This window comes from Phyllostomus hastatus, unplaced genomic scaffold (assembly GCF_019186645.2).
Source record: "Phyllostomus hastatus isolate PE091 unplaced genomic scaffold, TTU_PhHast_1.1 phas_scaffold_1066, whole genome shotgun sequence".
Classification (NCBI taxonomy): Eukaryota; Metazoa; Chordata; class Mammalia; order Chiroptera; family Phyllostomidae; genus Phyllostomus; species Phyllostomus hastatus.
This window is the reverse complement of record NW_025334004.1, coordinates 2,818,964-2,835,788: the sequence shown is the minus strand read 5'-3', so window position 1 is coordinate 2,835,788 and position 16,825 is coordinate 2,818,964. Positions and strand designations below refer to the sequence as shown.

At 41.4% G+C, this 16,825-nt stretch overlaps 1 protein-coding gene across 1 annotated transcript in view; it reads right to left on the bottom strand.

Annotated features, from left to right (window-relative positions):
- The window catches only part of PAPSS2 (3'-phosphoadenosine 5'-phosphosulfate synthase 2), a 71,925-nt gene extending 55,350 nt beyond the window's left edge, over positions 1–16,575 (bottom strand). Inside the window, exon 1 of the mRNA XM_045854489.1 lies at positions 16,257–16,575. Coding sequence (XP_045710445.1) covers positions 16,257–16,283 — 27 coding nt within the window. The 5' untranslated portion in view covers positions 16,284–16,575. The remainder of the gene's footprint in view (positions 1–16,256) is intronic.
- Positions 16,576–16,825: the final 250 nt, after the last annotated feature.

The following is a 16,825-nucleotide window of genomic DNA, read 5'->3' as shown; positions in this document are numbered from 1 at the left end:
ATGATCCTTGTTTTCTTTTTGTAGTATTATGGGGTTTTGTTTTGTTTTTTTACTGCTTAACTCTTTGCTCCATCAAATCTCTTCTTTTCAAAATCAATTATTAAAATATACATTAAAATGTTTATCTTTGCCCTGGCTGGAATGGCTCAGTTGGTTGGAGCATCATCCCATAAACCAAAAGGTCTCAGGTTTGATTCCCAGTCGGGGCATATACCTAGGTTGTGGGTTCACCCCCTAGGCTGGGATGCGTATGAGAGGCAACTGATCCATGTTTCTCTCTTGCATCAGTGTTTCTCTCCCTCCCTCCCTTCCTCTCTCTTTAAAGTCAATAAGCATGTCCTTGGGTGAGAATAAAAAAAATGATTATCTTTATTCATAAGGTTAAACATAGCTTTTTTTAAAAGATGATTTTCTTAAGTCTGTAATCATATAATTTTTTTAAATCTCCATCCTTTGGCAGGTGCACACCTAGACATGGATTTAGACATAGAGTGGTTCAAAGTACAGTCCACATGTAAGCACATAACATGAACCTTGTATAGTTAATGTTGTTATCCTATAGAGATAGTAGCCAGCTTTTCAGTAGTAACTTGCTATAGGGATTTTGCTCTCCAAAAGTTTGAAACTAAATTGCTTAGGAAGATGAAGATGGTCCAAAGGAGGCAAACATTGCTTCTCTGGGAAGGCAATTCACTTGACAGTTCTCTGTCCGGTTCTGCACAGGGCTGGTGAGGGGGCTTGGCACGGATTCCTTTTCCTTACCTACGCCGGTTACTAGACGCCAAGCCATTTTCTCTGTGACATTTTTGGTCCCTACTTATCCTGACCTGCTGTAGGTGAAATTTATTTCCCATCCTAACAGTTGGGTAGGAGAATTATAGGAAAAGAAAAAAAATTTATTTATTTTAGATTTAATGTATACAGTCACATAGTTTTCAAAATAGCTATAACCAAATTCACTCTAAAATAAGATAGAAGGAAAAAGAAAGTAAAAAGAAAGTTGCTGTCCTAAAGAAACCAATGGTAAATCAGCAAGCCCGCTGTTAATTCAAGAACTGTCATTGGCTTGAGTCATCTAATCTTTTCAAGTCTAAATATCATCATTAAATGTCTGTCTTTTGCTTTTACTACATTACTGCTGAATAATCTCTGTGAATATAAGACAACATATTATTTTTATAACCTAATAAGATAATCAAAACCTATAATCAGATAATCTATTATATATAATCAGAAATCTATTAGTTTGGATAGAAAAGATATAATTACTTAATTTGATTTATTGTAAGTAACTTTAGATGATAGCTATGAAATACATAAATGGACAGCATTTCTGCTTGTGAGGTACTTACATATTTTCCTCAGAAATGCTAGAACCACACCGACAACTTACAAGGAAAAGAAAGGCCCATTTTTGGAGGGCTCCACCAATGTGGGTTCTTAACACGCAACTCCATCAATGGGACAAGGGAATCATTTTAGATTTATTCCCATTGGAACATACCAGGTTCAGTAGTGACATCTGGAGACTTATATTATCAAGAAGCATAAGCTACTTTTAAAAACTGGGCCACTCTCTTGATTGCGATTGGGAATGGGGCAAATTTCCAGGAATAAATAGTCACCACAGCCAAGAACAGCTGACTAAGAAAGAATGATCTCCAGATTTTTCCAGAAAGCTGTCTGCTCATTAGGTAATGGTAAAACAGGACAAGAATGGCAAGCTTTAAAACATTCCAGCTGGAATATTTAATTTTAAATATTCCATGAGGAATGTAGCAATTACTGAAGTCTGCAGTAACTGGTAAATGGCCTAACATTTTTGGGGAGGAAAAACCTGAAAAGAGCAAATGGCATCCCGAAGAAGAGAAGCCCTGTCTGTTACTAGCTAGCTGGAAGACCCTGGGCATATCGCAGTGCACATATTTTGTACGAGGAGGAATTAGGCTAGGCCATGGTTCTCAAGCCACACTGATCTGAGGCACTTCTAGACAGCTTTTAAAGAACATGACATACACCAATTCAATCAGATTCTCTGGGAATGGGATGTAGGCACCAACATTCTGTGAAACTTAGCAATGTTGAGAACAGCTAGGCTCAATAATCTCTAAGGTCCCACTAAGGCCTCAGTAAATTGAGGGAAGCATTCAGAACTTATGGGATGTGTGGAATACAAGAGAGCATAAAACCCACACAAGTATAAAGCAAATCCTAACTAGAGATTCACAACACAAAGATATGAACAGTGAATGATACTCTCAAATGAACCTTGGCTTCCCTACACGTGAATAATTAATACTCTTGATTAGTAAAAACAACAATAAAACCATGCATGGAACAGAGTAATATGTAAGGTATTATATCATTAATCTCTGGTGGCATTTTTACTTGTTATCCAATTCCAAATTTAGGAAATGTATGCATATCAAGCTCTGAAAATTCAAAGATGCGAATCTCTAACACAAACACAAATCAAAGAGTGTAAAAGCTGGGGTCTTTCTCACCTAAAAATATCAAGAGTGACTATGGCAAAAGCCAAGAGAATTATTTTATGAGGATATATACACTCCTTATTTACGGAAGAAAGAGATAAATACTAATTCATGACAGCCAGAACCAATAGCACAACTTGAGAAGGAATCGTAGGTCAATTCCTATAAGTGATTGATTTGGATGGGGATTTAAAAAAACAAAACAAAAATCCTCCCTCATGTGGCCAACAGGGCATGAGTTCTTAAACTGCAGATGTTAGACACAGGACTTGGTGTGGATTGGGGGTAGTGTGTGAACCCTCTGAAAGTGCATGTAAACACTGTGTGTGTGCAGAGGTGTGCCCATGCATGTAATACTGTGTGTGTGTGTGGGGTGCCCATGCATGTAAACACTGTGTGTGCGCGAGGGTGGACGTGCCCATGCACAGAGGTTTCTTATCCTTTGTGAGTCAAAATGGTCTTTGGGAGCCTGTGAACCCCTTCTCAGAAGAAAACATTTTTAATGCATAAAATAAAGCACAAGGGACTGTAAAGAAAAACAACCAAGTTACAGTTATCAAAATAGTTTTAAAAAATTATAGCACAGTAATAAATATGCTTCTTTATCAATATATTAAATAACAGGGTCTAGCAACTTAGGTAGACAGCTATAATAGCTACGTTAATTTGGTAGTATTAAAGAGCACAGATATTTTTGTGATGTCAACAACAAAGTGATATAAAAAATCTGTGATTTCCTTTGGTGACATAGTCACAACTATTGCTAATACTACTGTGGTTTGTTGTCTAGGTGCATCATGAAAGAAGGTGATAAATTTCTGTTATAGGTTATAAAAATATTTTCCTCATCCATGTTCACAACCTACTGAGTTCTCCGGACTCCGCATGAAGAACCTCTGACCTGTGTCTTTATCCATCACGGGGGCATTTGTTTATAAGCCTCCAGGAGAGCACTCAGCGGGCTTTTCGAGGGCTGGTTTCTGTAAGGCCCTGTGGACACAGGCCCTTGGACAGTCACAAAATAACTTAATGTTTCTTAATTTCTGCATCATTCCTGAAAAATGTACAGTGACTTACAGGAGTCATGCACTATAGCAAAAGTTCACGAATTAGAAGTAGAGAAAAATAAAAGAGAAAACAATGTAGGGACATAAAGTGAAATGGCATCGAGCATGATGCTGGTGTGATAAATGGAAAGTAAGCTGCAAAATTTGCTTTTGAGCATTCTGGCAGGCATCTTGGAGCAGAAAACCTGGGCAGTCTAAGAGTTCACAATTTACAGACTATTATACTAAGCAAATAAAAACAAAAACAAAACTCAGAAAGTATAACCCTCTGGCTCAAAGCCCAGATAGAAATTTCTCCCATGGATTTTTTAAAAGATTTTATTTATTTATTTTTAGAGAGAAGGAAAGGGAGGGAGAAAGAGATGGAGAGAAACGTCAATGTGTGGTTGCCTCTCATGTGCCCCCCACCAGGGTCTTGGCCTGCAACTCAGGCATGTGCCTTGACTGGGAATAGAACCTGCGACCCTTTGGTTCACAGGCCGGTGTTCAATACACTGAGCCACACCAGCCAGAGCCCCCATGGATCTTTATAAAGAGAATATCATGTTTTGTAACCAATGAAAATAACCTCAATAATATCATTACAGGAGATATAACAATGAGTTCCATCAAACTTTTTTAAAAATGCATTTTATAAACAGAACAATGGCCATACACCAAACACAATTCAATGGGGGCTCATGAAGTAAAACTAGGTACTCAGCTCTTTGAATTCAAATGTGAGCGACATGCGGACAGGACAGCCACCCAAGTAACTCAGAAATGACAACTGGGCCCTCACTGTCAACAACAGGAGGTGGCGAAGTTTTCATAAAGGGCTAGATAGTAAATATTTTCAGCTTTCTAGGCCATCGGGTCTATCACAAACACTCAGCTGTGAAAGCAGCCACGGACATGTGGAAATGAAGGGACATCGCTGTGTTCTAATAAGTTTTATTTATAGATACTGAAATTTGAATTTTATATACTTTTCACAAGTCATGAAATATAATTCTTCCTTTGATTGTTTTTAAGCCTAACTATTTAAAAAATGTAAAAACCATATTTAGCCTACAGGCCATACCAAAACTGGCGGGGGCCTGAATTGGGCTCCCTGCACGCAATTTAACTGCGGGTCTACAGGATCAAGTTCCACTCAGACATCTCTTTGACTCTGGTGTCATTCTCTTGCCTCAAGCTCTTTCTATACCAACTTTTTAGGGTAATAACTGTTTCTACATTTCATATGTAACTATACACAAGGCTGACCAGGATGAGATCTTGAAGGCAGACACGGCCTCAGAGTTTTTTGTTCCACGGAAATAAGGAGGTGATCAGGATGAATGAGCAGCAAAGAAATGGTTTAGTTCCCAGTTTCCTCATTAAAATAAATGTACACTCACAAAAAAAAAAAGAGAGAGAAAGTCGAATGTAGAGCTTTTTCTATTTCAAAGCCCAAGTGTTTGTTTTTGGAAGCATATAAAAATATGTGTAATTAGCTGAATCACTTAATTCATGTGTTACAGCATTTGCAGGACTAGATCTCCTGATGTCAGTGAAGCCATGTTGTGTTTTGCAGCACGCAATTAACGTGATAAAATCCCGATAAGAAACTCTTCATTCCAAACATCATTCAGATGTCCCTGAGTTTCTGTCTGTTCCGAGACAAAACACAGTGCTAAGCCGCTGAAATTGGCAAACTTGGGTTGCCTCAGCTATTATGTTAGTTCACAAGAAGGCCCTAGAAAATTTACCTCATCTGTACTTTACTGTCCTCATCTCTGATTTAGATTCTTATAACTACCCATATTGGGGAGCTGCTAGGATAATTAAGAAGAATTTATGAATAAGCTTGGATGAGCATGATGAAAGAAAGGTATTGTGCACACCCAGAGGAACTGTGCTATAATTCAGGGAGGTGGCAATTACCCTCAAGGGAACACATACGTATCAAATTGAGTTTCCTAGAAACGTGTAACTACCTCCAAAAGATGCTCCAAACCTCACAATTCTAGCGTCAACACAGGTCTTAGGCACCCTTCCAAACGCTAGCCCTGTAAGTGGTCCAGTGGAGGCTGCATTTTGTTACCTCTGTGTATTTTCTTACACTTCTGCAATTGGTTCCACAAACGAAGCTACATATGACACAGGCTTCTCGAACCCAGAAAGATTCAAATTCTGTGCTGAGCTGTGGAAATGCCAATGAAACCTCTAGTAAGTACATCCAGAGAGAACAGGCCTGGAGCTTGTGGGGCTTTGGAAACTTGTAACTCATGAATGCTCGACTGTGCAGTGCTTGCATAATGAACAAGGCAAGGTCTAGAGTTACATGTAAGTCACTGAAATTATTTCTAAGGACACTTATTCTTGAGTGTATGCATTCACCCACAAGAACACTGAAGCTTTGTATTACTAAGGTGAAACGCTGGGTTCTATTCCAAACACCACTGTTCCTAAAACTGGCCACAGAGCCTCATCCAAACTAACATTTACTGCCTTTTAACAGCATTTGCTAAAACCTACATCTTCTAAAGATTATACATTCCAAAAAGCCCCTGAAGAAAATTACTTGCAAATCAACCACATCATCTTTTTAGATTCTTCACTGCATTAATCTGCATCCACAAAGAAAAATTTGAATGTATGTTTAAATGATCAGAATAATCTTCATTTATTCTGGCAGTCTTCATATCAATATATATGCCCTTACATTAACAGAAGAAAAAGCAGAATGATTGAAAACATGGCATTCATACTTAAGAAGTAGTCCCTTCCAAATCTGCCACTAATGATTATGTATCCTAAAGCAAGTTACTTAACCTTCATAAGCCTTACAGGCCCCAAATATAAAATGGGGATAAGAACATCAACTACTTCATAGGTTATTATGAGGATGAGATTAGACACTGTATGGGCAGTCCCTGAATAAATTCCTGCTCCTTTCCCCTGTTTAGGGAACCCAGTAGGATCAACAAGGTACCTTCCTGAATGCCAACGCAGACTTATAATGTCATCAAGAATATCACAGTGTGATGTTTAAAAGGTTTATTAAATAACAACCTCCACACTGAGAAGAAAATAGAAGAAACCAGGTATTTATGATGGCCCAGGTTTTTCCATGCAATAAATGTGGCTAAATGCCGAGACAGTATTTCCTTTTTGACATGATTTTGTTTGCAAGGTCTTGCACTGTGAAGACACCTTTGCACATGGGATCTGTGATTTGATTTCTATATTGTCACCAATCCTCTCTTCATTTAAATAAGGCATCCCTCCCTGGCTGGCGTAGCTCAGTGGATTGAGCATGGGCTGCGAACCAAAGTGTTGCAGGTTCGATTCCCAGTCAGGGTACATGCCTGGGTTGCAGGCCATGAGCCCCAGCAACCGCACATTGATGTTTCTCTCTCTCTTTCGCCCTCCCTTCCCTCTCTAAAAATAAATAAATAAAATCTTTAAAAAAATAATGCAACCTCTTTCCAGTAAAGGACTTCAATCTCATGCCTTACATTTACATTCAGCCCGTGCTCATGCCTCTTACACTGAGGTCTCTTCAGAATGGGAATCCAGGCCTTCAAGGTGCCCAACACTGAGGCTGTGGCCCAGGATGGCTGAGAAGGCGGACCGCCTGACCTGTGATGGCAGAAGCAGACGATTCACCATGATGTTTCTTCCAAACTGCACGAAGGTGCCTCTTACAATCTCACACTTTCTAGGCACTCCTCATTGGTTACTAATGAAAGGGAAGCATTATTCGGTGGCCGACATCCTTAAGCCTTGTTTTCCAATTGGGTCAAATTTTTATTACATTACACATACATGGGTGGCCCAGTTTCTTTTTATCAGCCACAAATCACAGTTACGCTTGGCTCCAGTATTAGCAGCTTCGGTGGAAACAAATCATTGCAATCACTGACATGGTTGTAAGGCTAAGCAATAAAAACTATTACCCATACTTTTTGAGTCTGAGAACAAAAAAATATTTATTTTCCAATTACATACTTTATGTCACCATAAGGAATAAAATGTGTGTGATGGTGAGGGTAATATGCATTTCCCAGTGTATGCCATTTATTCTTAAAAAAAAAGTGTTGGGGAATGTCTCTAAATAGAATTCATTATTATTATCTTGAGATATATTACCAGTAGGCAGCTGCCAAAATATTTTACAAATGAAGCAGTAATACTTTACTAGTTACCTAATCCAGCTGTGTTTGCTACTTGGCATTAAATCTCACTCCCTCTGTGAAATAAACAACTTATTAACTACAGAGGAGCTGATAAGATTTTAGCTTCTCCTGTGGGTAACTCTCTAAAGACATTTCAGTTAAATGAGTTTCCTTCCCAGCTCATAAACTTGCTTCACGAGAGGGTGAGGACTAAATGAGTGAAGGTGCAGGAACCCCTGGAACAGTGCCTGCCACATCATAAATGCTCAGTGCTGGTGATAAACAAGTCACAACAGAGTAGGAATTTTCTAACACAACATACTCTAAAAATCAAAACTGATGAGAAACATGCAAATTCCATAGTTGCAATATTAAGGTATGGGTTTCATTAGTTCTCTTCTTATTCGTATGGCTAACTTAAACACAATGGAAAAACGCTCATTTTAAAAAATTTTAATAACTACTCAAAACATTGTATTAGTGACCCAATGGGCCAAGAACAGTAGTTACTCATATAATTTAGGAAAAGACTGTCTATTAGGACTCAGCGATCTCGGCAGATTTATCTGGCAAGGTCGCAAAGTTACTGTCATCAACTTTATGGTACTTCATGAACTTAGGAAACAATGGAAATGGATGGATTTAGAAATAAAAGTGGGAATTCTGAGGCCTACAACAAAGACTGAGAGGCTTGCTTTATTTATTTTCTTATTTTATTTTTTAAATAAAAAATACATTTTAATGTATTTTAATACATTTATTTAAATACATTTATTTAATGTATTTATAAATGTATTTATACATTTATTATTATTATAATGTATTTATAAATAAATAAAAAAAGTGTAGCCACTTTTTATAACTTTTTAGAAATAAAAAGTTAGTTTAGAATTTAATGTATTTAAATAAATTTTTCAGATTTTATTTATTAAGTTTTAGAAAGAGGGGATGGGAGAGAAACATTGATATGGGAAAGTAACATCAATCAGTTGCTTCCAACCAGGGACATGCCCCACAACCCAGGCATGCGCCCTGATGAGGAAAGGAACTGGCAACCTTTCAGTCTGTGTGACAACACCCAACCCACTGAGCCACATCAGTCAGGGCAGGACTGAGAGGCTTTAGTGTGTAATTGAACGTGGTCTAACTTTTACCTAATACAGTTTTATCTGTGCTATCTGTACTGCACATTCTGTAATCACTGGCATCTTTTTTTTTTTGATAAAATGATTAAACAGTTCAAGAAGGCTTAAGGAAGACTGAGTGAAGCTGGGGACAGGGTTTGAATTTTCTAAAGAGAAACAGGCTAGCCAACTACACAATATTTCAAAAGGGTAAAGTTACATTTTCCAAACACTGTTCTTTGACCTGTATATTCTATCTCCAGAATGTCAAAACAAATGCTAAAGCTAAGTCAGAATATAATTGTGACTCACTGACAATGAACCTGGAAGTGGGTGTGTTTAGGGTGTTTTTTCTTTGTATAGGAAATATTTCCCAGTTAAAAAAAGAAGAAAAGAAAAAGAGGAAACAAAGCTGTAGCAGATGTAGTAAAACGTACAGGGCCTCTCTCTGAGGGCATGTGATGCAGAGGAGAGTGCTGAGAGAGCAATTAGCTGATGGGAGTTCCAGCTCAGCAGCTGTATCACCAGCTTGTGGCCAGAAAGGTGGCCATGAGCTTTAGCAAAGCTCGTAAATGCTGGGTATCAACTGTAATATGAAGAGCGTGAAGATGAGCTCTTAATTTTCCTTCTACATATTAAATGCTAAAAATACATTTTCAAAGAGGGAACAGCCTGAATACCAAGTAATTTAAAATTTTATACTTAGTGGATTAAAAATGCATAAAAAGTCAGTTGGAAATTTTATTGGTGGGCCCAAGGGCACTGTGAGACTGACTGGGCAGAAGATTGAAAGAATATCAAGGTTTTGGGTGGGGTGTTACAATTAGAAAAGGCAAGTGCTTTGTTTAAAATAGACTTAAAGGCAGAGTTTGAAAGAACTAAAAAACTATAATTAAAAAATATAAGGCTTCAGCAGCTATAGTTGATTATGGCAAGCAGAGGTCCTGGTTGGGTCATTCAGTAAACAGACGTTGAGCAGGTGAAGTGAACAAACACAGAAGTGAGATGTGGCAGGAACTAAAAAGGGAAAGGATTTTAGAGATGTTAGGAAAACAAAGTAATACACAATGGGACCACCAGCAGGGGACCAAAAAGTTAATTCAGGATTTTAGCAGAAGAAAAAATATGCAAATAAAAATCATCACCAATGTCTTGAGTTGCTGATTTTGCTTAGAAGTTGGGAAGGCATGAATCACCCATAGCAGTGGCTGGGGAAAGGTGTACATGAATGAGGTAATGGGGATACATTTCAGACTTCACTGAAGCAGTTTAACTCGCTACAAAGTCTGCAAATGATTTTTACAGCACACATGGGGCATAAATAAACTAAAAAAAAGTAATTGTAGTAATATTAGAGTGGATGTAGAAGTTTAGCGGATAAAAAACTGTTTTTAATAACAAAACATATAGGGCAAATGTTAACTAGATAATTAAAGCAAACATTAACCCAGCATAGAAATAATCTTTAATGATGCACATTTTGATATGCAAATGCCTTAGAAAAGCTTTATAATAGGCATGGGTTATCTATACTTTTATTGCCAAAATTTAATATTTGGTGCTCAAAAGATTGAGTTTGTCATGTTTATGTTACAGTTGTGTTTCCATGGTGCCAGTTACAGCAAAATCAACTTGAGGAGTAAATCTAAAATGCAGAATGAGTTGCTGATAAGATTTTAAAGGAAGTCACTCCAGCCAACTGATGGAAGTCATTTTACACACCATGTGCTATCAGAGGCAAGTTATATTTCAAGTTTTAATACAGTGGCTCTTTTGCAGAGAGAAAAAAATTTCCATCTTGTGCACCCATTTATTCTAAATTTAAAACAAGCATTGGTAATCAAAAAGGCAGAAGAGAAGAAAATAAAGACCAAATTTTAACAAATGCCATGTTTTATGATCAACCAATTAACCTTCATGAAAAGCTTTATTTAATCGTTATCAGAAGAGAAGCAAAGGGAGCTTAGATGCGCGATGAATCTGAGAAAGGGATTGCTCCTGCATCTGCTGCTGGGCTTGGGGACAGAGGGGCCAAAGGGCTTCGGAGACTCTGCAAGCAGGGGAACTGGGTGTGTTTTTTTATCTCAGATAGACCCCAGAGGAAAGGAGGCATTAGATTCCCCACAGCCCACACAGCCCCTAAAAGTCCCAGCATGGTTTCAGAAGTCAGCATGATGCTGGGAGTGTGGAGGAAGTGTCTAGCCTCACTGGGTTTCTCCCAAGTATCATGCTGGAGCAGCACAGTGACCCTGGGGACTCTAAGGAAAGCACAGGAGAAGAAGAGGTGCTGAAACTGGAGGGGACTTTTAAACAGTATTGTGCTTGTCCTGGACCAACACTAAGGACAAGACAGGACAGGGTACATCCCTAAGGGTACCTGCACAGGCAGAGGCCACCAGGGCAAGGTGAGCATCCCCCACTCCAGGCCTCAGCAACTTTGGGTGCAGGGGAGGATTAAATTAAATAATTTAATATATGTGACTTAAGTTTACTTGTTCTTAAAGTGCTTCCTTAATAAGGATGATATAGGTGTGATAGGAAACATTAATGGGTCATAGGAATCGAGAGGAGGCAGAAATTTTTGTTTCCAGCAATGATGGCCTAGGTTATACAAACCCATTCTTCTATGAAAACAAAGAAGAAATGGCTAGTTATAATATCATCTCCTTCAAAAGTCAAAAAGCTGACATGACAGTAAGTAAGAAACTGCCAGGACAAAATCTTCAGGAAAGCAGGAGCCTAAGAGGTAAGCAAACAGGGAGTTGCTTTTTATCCTGGTAACGGCAGATCTGAACTAAAATTTGACGGCCTTACCGGGGAGGTGAAACAAATCAGGGTCCAGAACCCACCCAAGAGGGGTGAATAAAAAGGCCTTCTCACATTAAACTGAGGCGCTGAAGAGTCTCAAACGAAAATCAAGAGTGAGCCAGAATGACCCCACCTCCCACTGTGAGAGGCTGTAAGGACAGTTGCCTCAGCATCAAAAGTACATGCAGGGCTAGGGCTGTGGGGTCCCTGAGATGTTGTACTCACAGGCTGGCCCTTGTGTGCAAAATTGCAACTCAAATTTACATCACCTGGGTGGTTTAAAAAAACTTCAAATGGTACATTTAGGTTAAAGCGGTCCTAGACTGGTAATGCTGCTAGGCACCTGGCAGAAACAAAAGCAAATCTTTAGTGGGGGGAAAGGCCATTCAACTTAAGCTTCAAAGAATCCCTGAAAGTAATTTTTCAGGGGTGATGACAAAGACCCGGCAAAAATAAGCAAGCCCACAAGAATAGGCAGATAAGAGAGGAGAGGGAAGAAGCAAAGAAAACTCTAGATCCTAAAAGCAAATTTGTCTGCTAATGAATTCTGTAGCCATTTATGCAACAAATATTTACTGAGCACCTACCCTGTGCCAGGCTCCATGCCAGGCTGTGGGCAAATATGCCATGTCAGCTGTCATGTGAACAAATCACACAGGGGATGAAAGGTTAGTTGAACTGCCTTTATATTTATGTTTATTTACCTTTAGTTTCTGTGTTTTCCTAAGACTTTCAAACACAAGGACCGATGAGTGTCCATTACTATTTAGTGACAGATTTTGAAATAAACAATAATCTCCAAGGACTAAGGTTGACATCATTGATTCCTTTCCCAGACTCTAAAGGTTCCACGTTTAAGCCTAATTATCCCCTAAGCAAACCGCAGAGCCACGTGCATTAACAGAAAAGTGATGAAAGGCCAAGAGAGCCATATCGGAGACATAAAACTCAGAGTTAAGTACATTTATCTTTAACTGTAAAAGTCCAAACAGATGATCTTAGGAGAATAGCATGAATCAGACATTAATTTTACGGTAGATGTGGAAACACCTGAAGCCATAGGAAGGGTGGAAAGAGTTTAGTCCAAAATGTACTTAGACATATAGATCGCCTTTCTTGACCAAGGTGGTTGGCAAACTCTTGCTGAAATTTGGGTTACTCTGGTGCATTTACACTAATGATCAACCTTTATCCTCTAACTTTTCAGAGTAAGGATTCAAATAGCCAACCCGTCCACGTCTGCATCTGTTTGCTGTTATTATACGTTATGTAAATATTATGGTGGTTGTCACTTACTGAGCCTGCAGAATGGTATGACTTGGTCTTTCTTCTCCATGTTTGCCAAACCCCAACAGTCCAGTGCACTAATACTAGCAATGGCTACTTACTCTGGGTTTGGAACTATGCAAAACACTTTTTACTCCTCACAGTTATAAGGGGAAGTCATTGTTACCCCAACTTTGTGCTCAAAGTTGGACAGACCTGTACTCAAATCCTGCCCTGCTCTTGTCCCTTCTCCCCGCTCAGAGACGGGGCTCAGTGTTCCGGGTGGAGGCTGCTGTGAATGAAATGAAATGCAGTGCGGCAGAGTCCTGGCCTCTGGGAAGTACTTGTTTCTTCTTTCTTGAAACGGTTACTCATCATGAAATTCATGTCTTGCTTTAGGCAGCATCTTCAAATAGGTAGACAATCTCTTACATTTACGAAGAGTTTAACCCTTTCAATACCCCTTCCCTCCTTCCCAACCATTGGCTGTTTGATCCTTTGGAAAAGACTTTAATACCTTAGTTGACATTTTAGATTTGCTGTCTTCAAGACATAATATAACTGTCAGCCTTAACAAATGCTAATCCAGGAAATTATGCAACAAGAAAGGACCAGGACTTTTCCTTTCTTTCCAGTCCTCTGGAGGCAATGCCTCCTCTCTTCTCCTAGGTGTCTTTGTGTGTGAGTAAGGGGTGTGGGGGGTGGCTAGTGTTGGAAGTAACTCAAGGGAAGGATGTGACACCTAGGTGTCCTGGGTTTCCATGATAAAGATGCCTAACACAGAAGGAATGTACCACCTTCCCTTATAAAAGAACATTTCATTTATTTTCCCTCAGGTTTTTGACACAACCATCCCACTTTCTCTTACTTACTCTTCTTACAGTGATCTGGATTGAAAGGATTCATCAGTGTGGTGAAAAATCCCAGGAAAGATATATTTGCCCCAGTATACTCCCTGGCACACAGTAGGGACTCGACAAATATTTGAAGCTACTGCAGTGACTGTAGTGTGTCCTCTCTTGGCAATGCACAAAGAAACTAGAGCATTGTCCTCCCTTCTGGGGTAGTTTCCTAGCTCAGCAAGATTCACTTGTCAAATAATTGAATAGTTGAGAGGTCCTGCAGGTGGACAGTTTTTGTTTTGGCCTGCAAGGTTTTAAAATACATTTTGAATGAACATTTAAAGCTTCAGAGATTTCATATACATTTATGGCTGGCTTGCTCTATCCACTAGTATCTCTCTGACCCTTATGGGAACTTGTGATGATGCCTGGATTATAACTGTGCGGGCTAAAACAAAAGTTCAGAAGTCCTGTTAGCTATATCAGGTGTTAATTTAATCCTACAAAGAATGTGTTAATTTAATCCTATAACAAACATATCCCCAAACACCACCCCCCAAAAAAACTAGAAGATTTAAAATGTGTAAATACAAAACCCAAAGCCTCTGGCCCTCAAATTTCTCACTGAGAACTGACTGTGCAGTTCCCATGATCGGCTCTTAAAGCCCTCTTCGCAAGCCCTCCTCCTCCCAGTTCACGCTAACCAGGGGCAGGAAGGGGAAAGACCACCTGCCCTTTCAATACTAATGCTTGAAAAAAGCGCCCCCCCCCCGCCCCCCAACTGGGAAGGAATTCATTTCTTTTAAACTTTTAAAAACTGTTGTTCTATTACAGTTGTCCCAATTTCCCCCCATTGTTCTCCCCTGTCCCCACCCTCTGCCCTACTCCCACAGTCTATTCCCATCCTCTGGTCCATGTTCATGGGTCATTTGTACTTGTTCTTTAACTAGGCCTGGGAAGGAATTCTTGACTCAAGCAGTGAGGAAGCATTAAAACTCCGCTGACATAAAAATCTACTAAATGCCATAGTAGCTTGTTATTTAGAAGATACTCTTTAGAATTTTACAGAATTTAATCAACTTAAATAGACATAAAGCGCAAGTGATTTTCACTTGACAATACATTACAATACTGGGAGTCTCCCCACTTTAAAATCATTCCTACAGAAGGCAGGTAAATCCTGACCATTCTCCCTTTTCAAACTGATGCTAGCTCCCCACTGGACCTTCCTTTGCTGGTCCTGTGGCCCCCGGAAACCACAGAGCCCCCACACCCTTTCCCTTGCTGCTGAAGCCCACACTTCCAGCCCCTGCATGGCCCTGTCACTCTCCTTCCCCAGTTCTTGCTTTTTCATGTCTCCCCTGGCCCACCACAAATACAACCTAGAGATATTTCAGTAATAAGCATTATATAATAATAATAAAACTGTGATACATTACTAATATGTTGCATTAATAACACATTACTACTACTCGCACTAATAAACATGTACTGATCACCTACTATGCGCCAAGCACAAGTTTAACTACTTAAGAGAGGTGCATGCATTGAGTAAACACCATAAACACCTGAGGCTTGCAGTGCAGTAAAGGTGAGTGCTGAGCAATCAGGTCTGCTGGTTGGGTTGCAGGCCACCTCTGTGGTCCAGGTGCCGTCTACAAGGCTCCTTCCAACTCTTAAGACTCTCTGATCACTGCTAACATATTTAAGGATGGGTAATTTGTAGAAGCCTCTGTTGCTACGTGGATAAGGAACTTTTGTCTTTGACAAGCCCACTATTTCCCATAAAGGGGATGTCTCAGATTAATTCTGCATAAAACTGAACCTCCTCGAAACAATCCCCTCATCCTACCCCCCCGCGAGGAGCCTCCCAAGGCTGAAGTTGAGGGGCCACCAGCTGCCAACAGGGAACTGAATTGAGCTAAGGGTTAAATCCTGCCAGGGTAGAAAAGCAATTTCCTCCTGTAAGTCCTGATAATTGCAGTTTCCTCTATGAAAGTCTGTCATTAAAGTCCACTACGAGGAGGTTCAATAGACAAAATTCCAATGACTGTCGCTGACGTGTACCCGGCGACCAGACCTGGCAGAACCAGAGTCAGCTGAGCCCGCCACCCACTCGGGTACCGAACAGAAGAAAAGGCGGGTCTGGAAAAGCTCTCGGGGAAGAAAGGAAATTTCCTCGTTGTGGTCCTTTCTTTTGCTTGGGAACTACTCTGCGAGCTCCGGAGGTCTAGCCCGGGACGACCACGGCAAGGAGCGTAGGTCCCTAGAAGCGCGAGGCGGAGGCGGAGGCGGAGGCGGACCGGCGGGCGAGGGCTGCCCCGAGAATCCCGGCGGAGCCTCGGCCCCCGGCTCGCCCTCCTCCGCGCCCTCGTCCTCCTCCCGGCGTTCGCCCGAGCCTCCGAGCCTCGGCTGCTCGCCGCCTCCCGGGACGGGTGGGATCTCGGTGCCCCGGGAGGCTCGGCGCCACCCGGTTGGCGGGGAGGAGGAAGGCAGGCGACTGGAAGCCTACCGTCTTCTGCTTCTTGACCCCCGACATGCTGGCTGGCGGCGGCGGCGCCCGGCGCGCTGGAACTCGGAGCCGGCTCCCGGAGCTAAGACGCTGGGGTGCACGGTGGCGGCGGCTGCGGCTGCGGCTGCGGCTGCCGGACTCCCGAGAAGGAGGTATAAAAGGGCTCCGCAGACACGTCGCACTTCCCTTGACCAGCCCCCTCCTCCTACTCCTCCTCCCGCAGCGCTCCTCTCCGCCCAGTCGGCTCCGCCAGAGGCGCCCAGCCCAGGGGACCCGGCCGCCGCCTGGGCGGGGTCCAGCCCGGCTCCCGTTCGTGGGAGCGGCTCAGCCCGCCGGGGTCCCAGGCTGCGCCCCGCAAGCCCGCAGGGCAGACCCGCAGGCCCGGCGTGCAGCCCGGGGTCAAATTCGGCCTCTCCTTGCCCACTTCCAGCTGGTCCCAGAGCATCCCCCACCTCCCACTGCACCCCGTGCTTCTTCAAGGAAGTCTTCCTGACTCTGGGACCTGAGAGGTTATTTGGTTAAGGACAAGGAGGCTTCAAACTGCCAGACTTGTTGGCATGGTCCCCAGC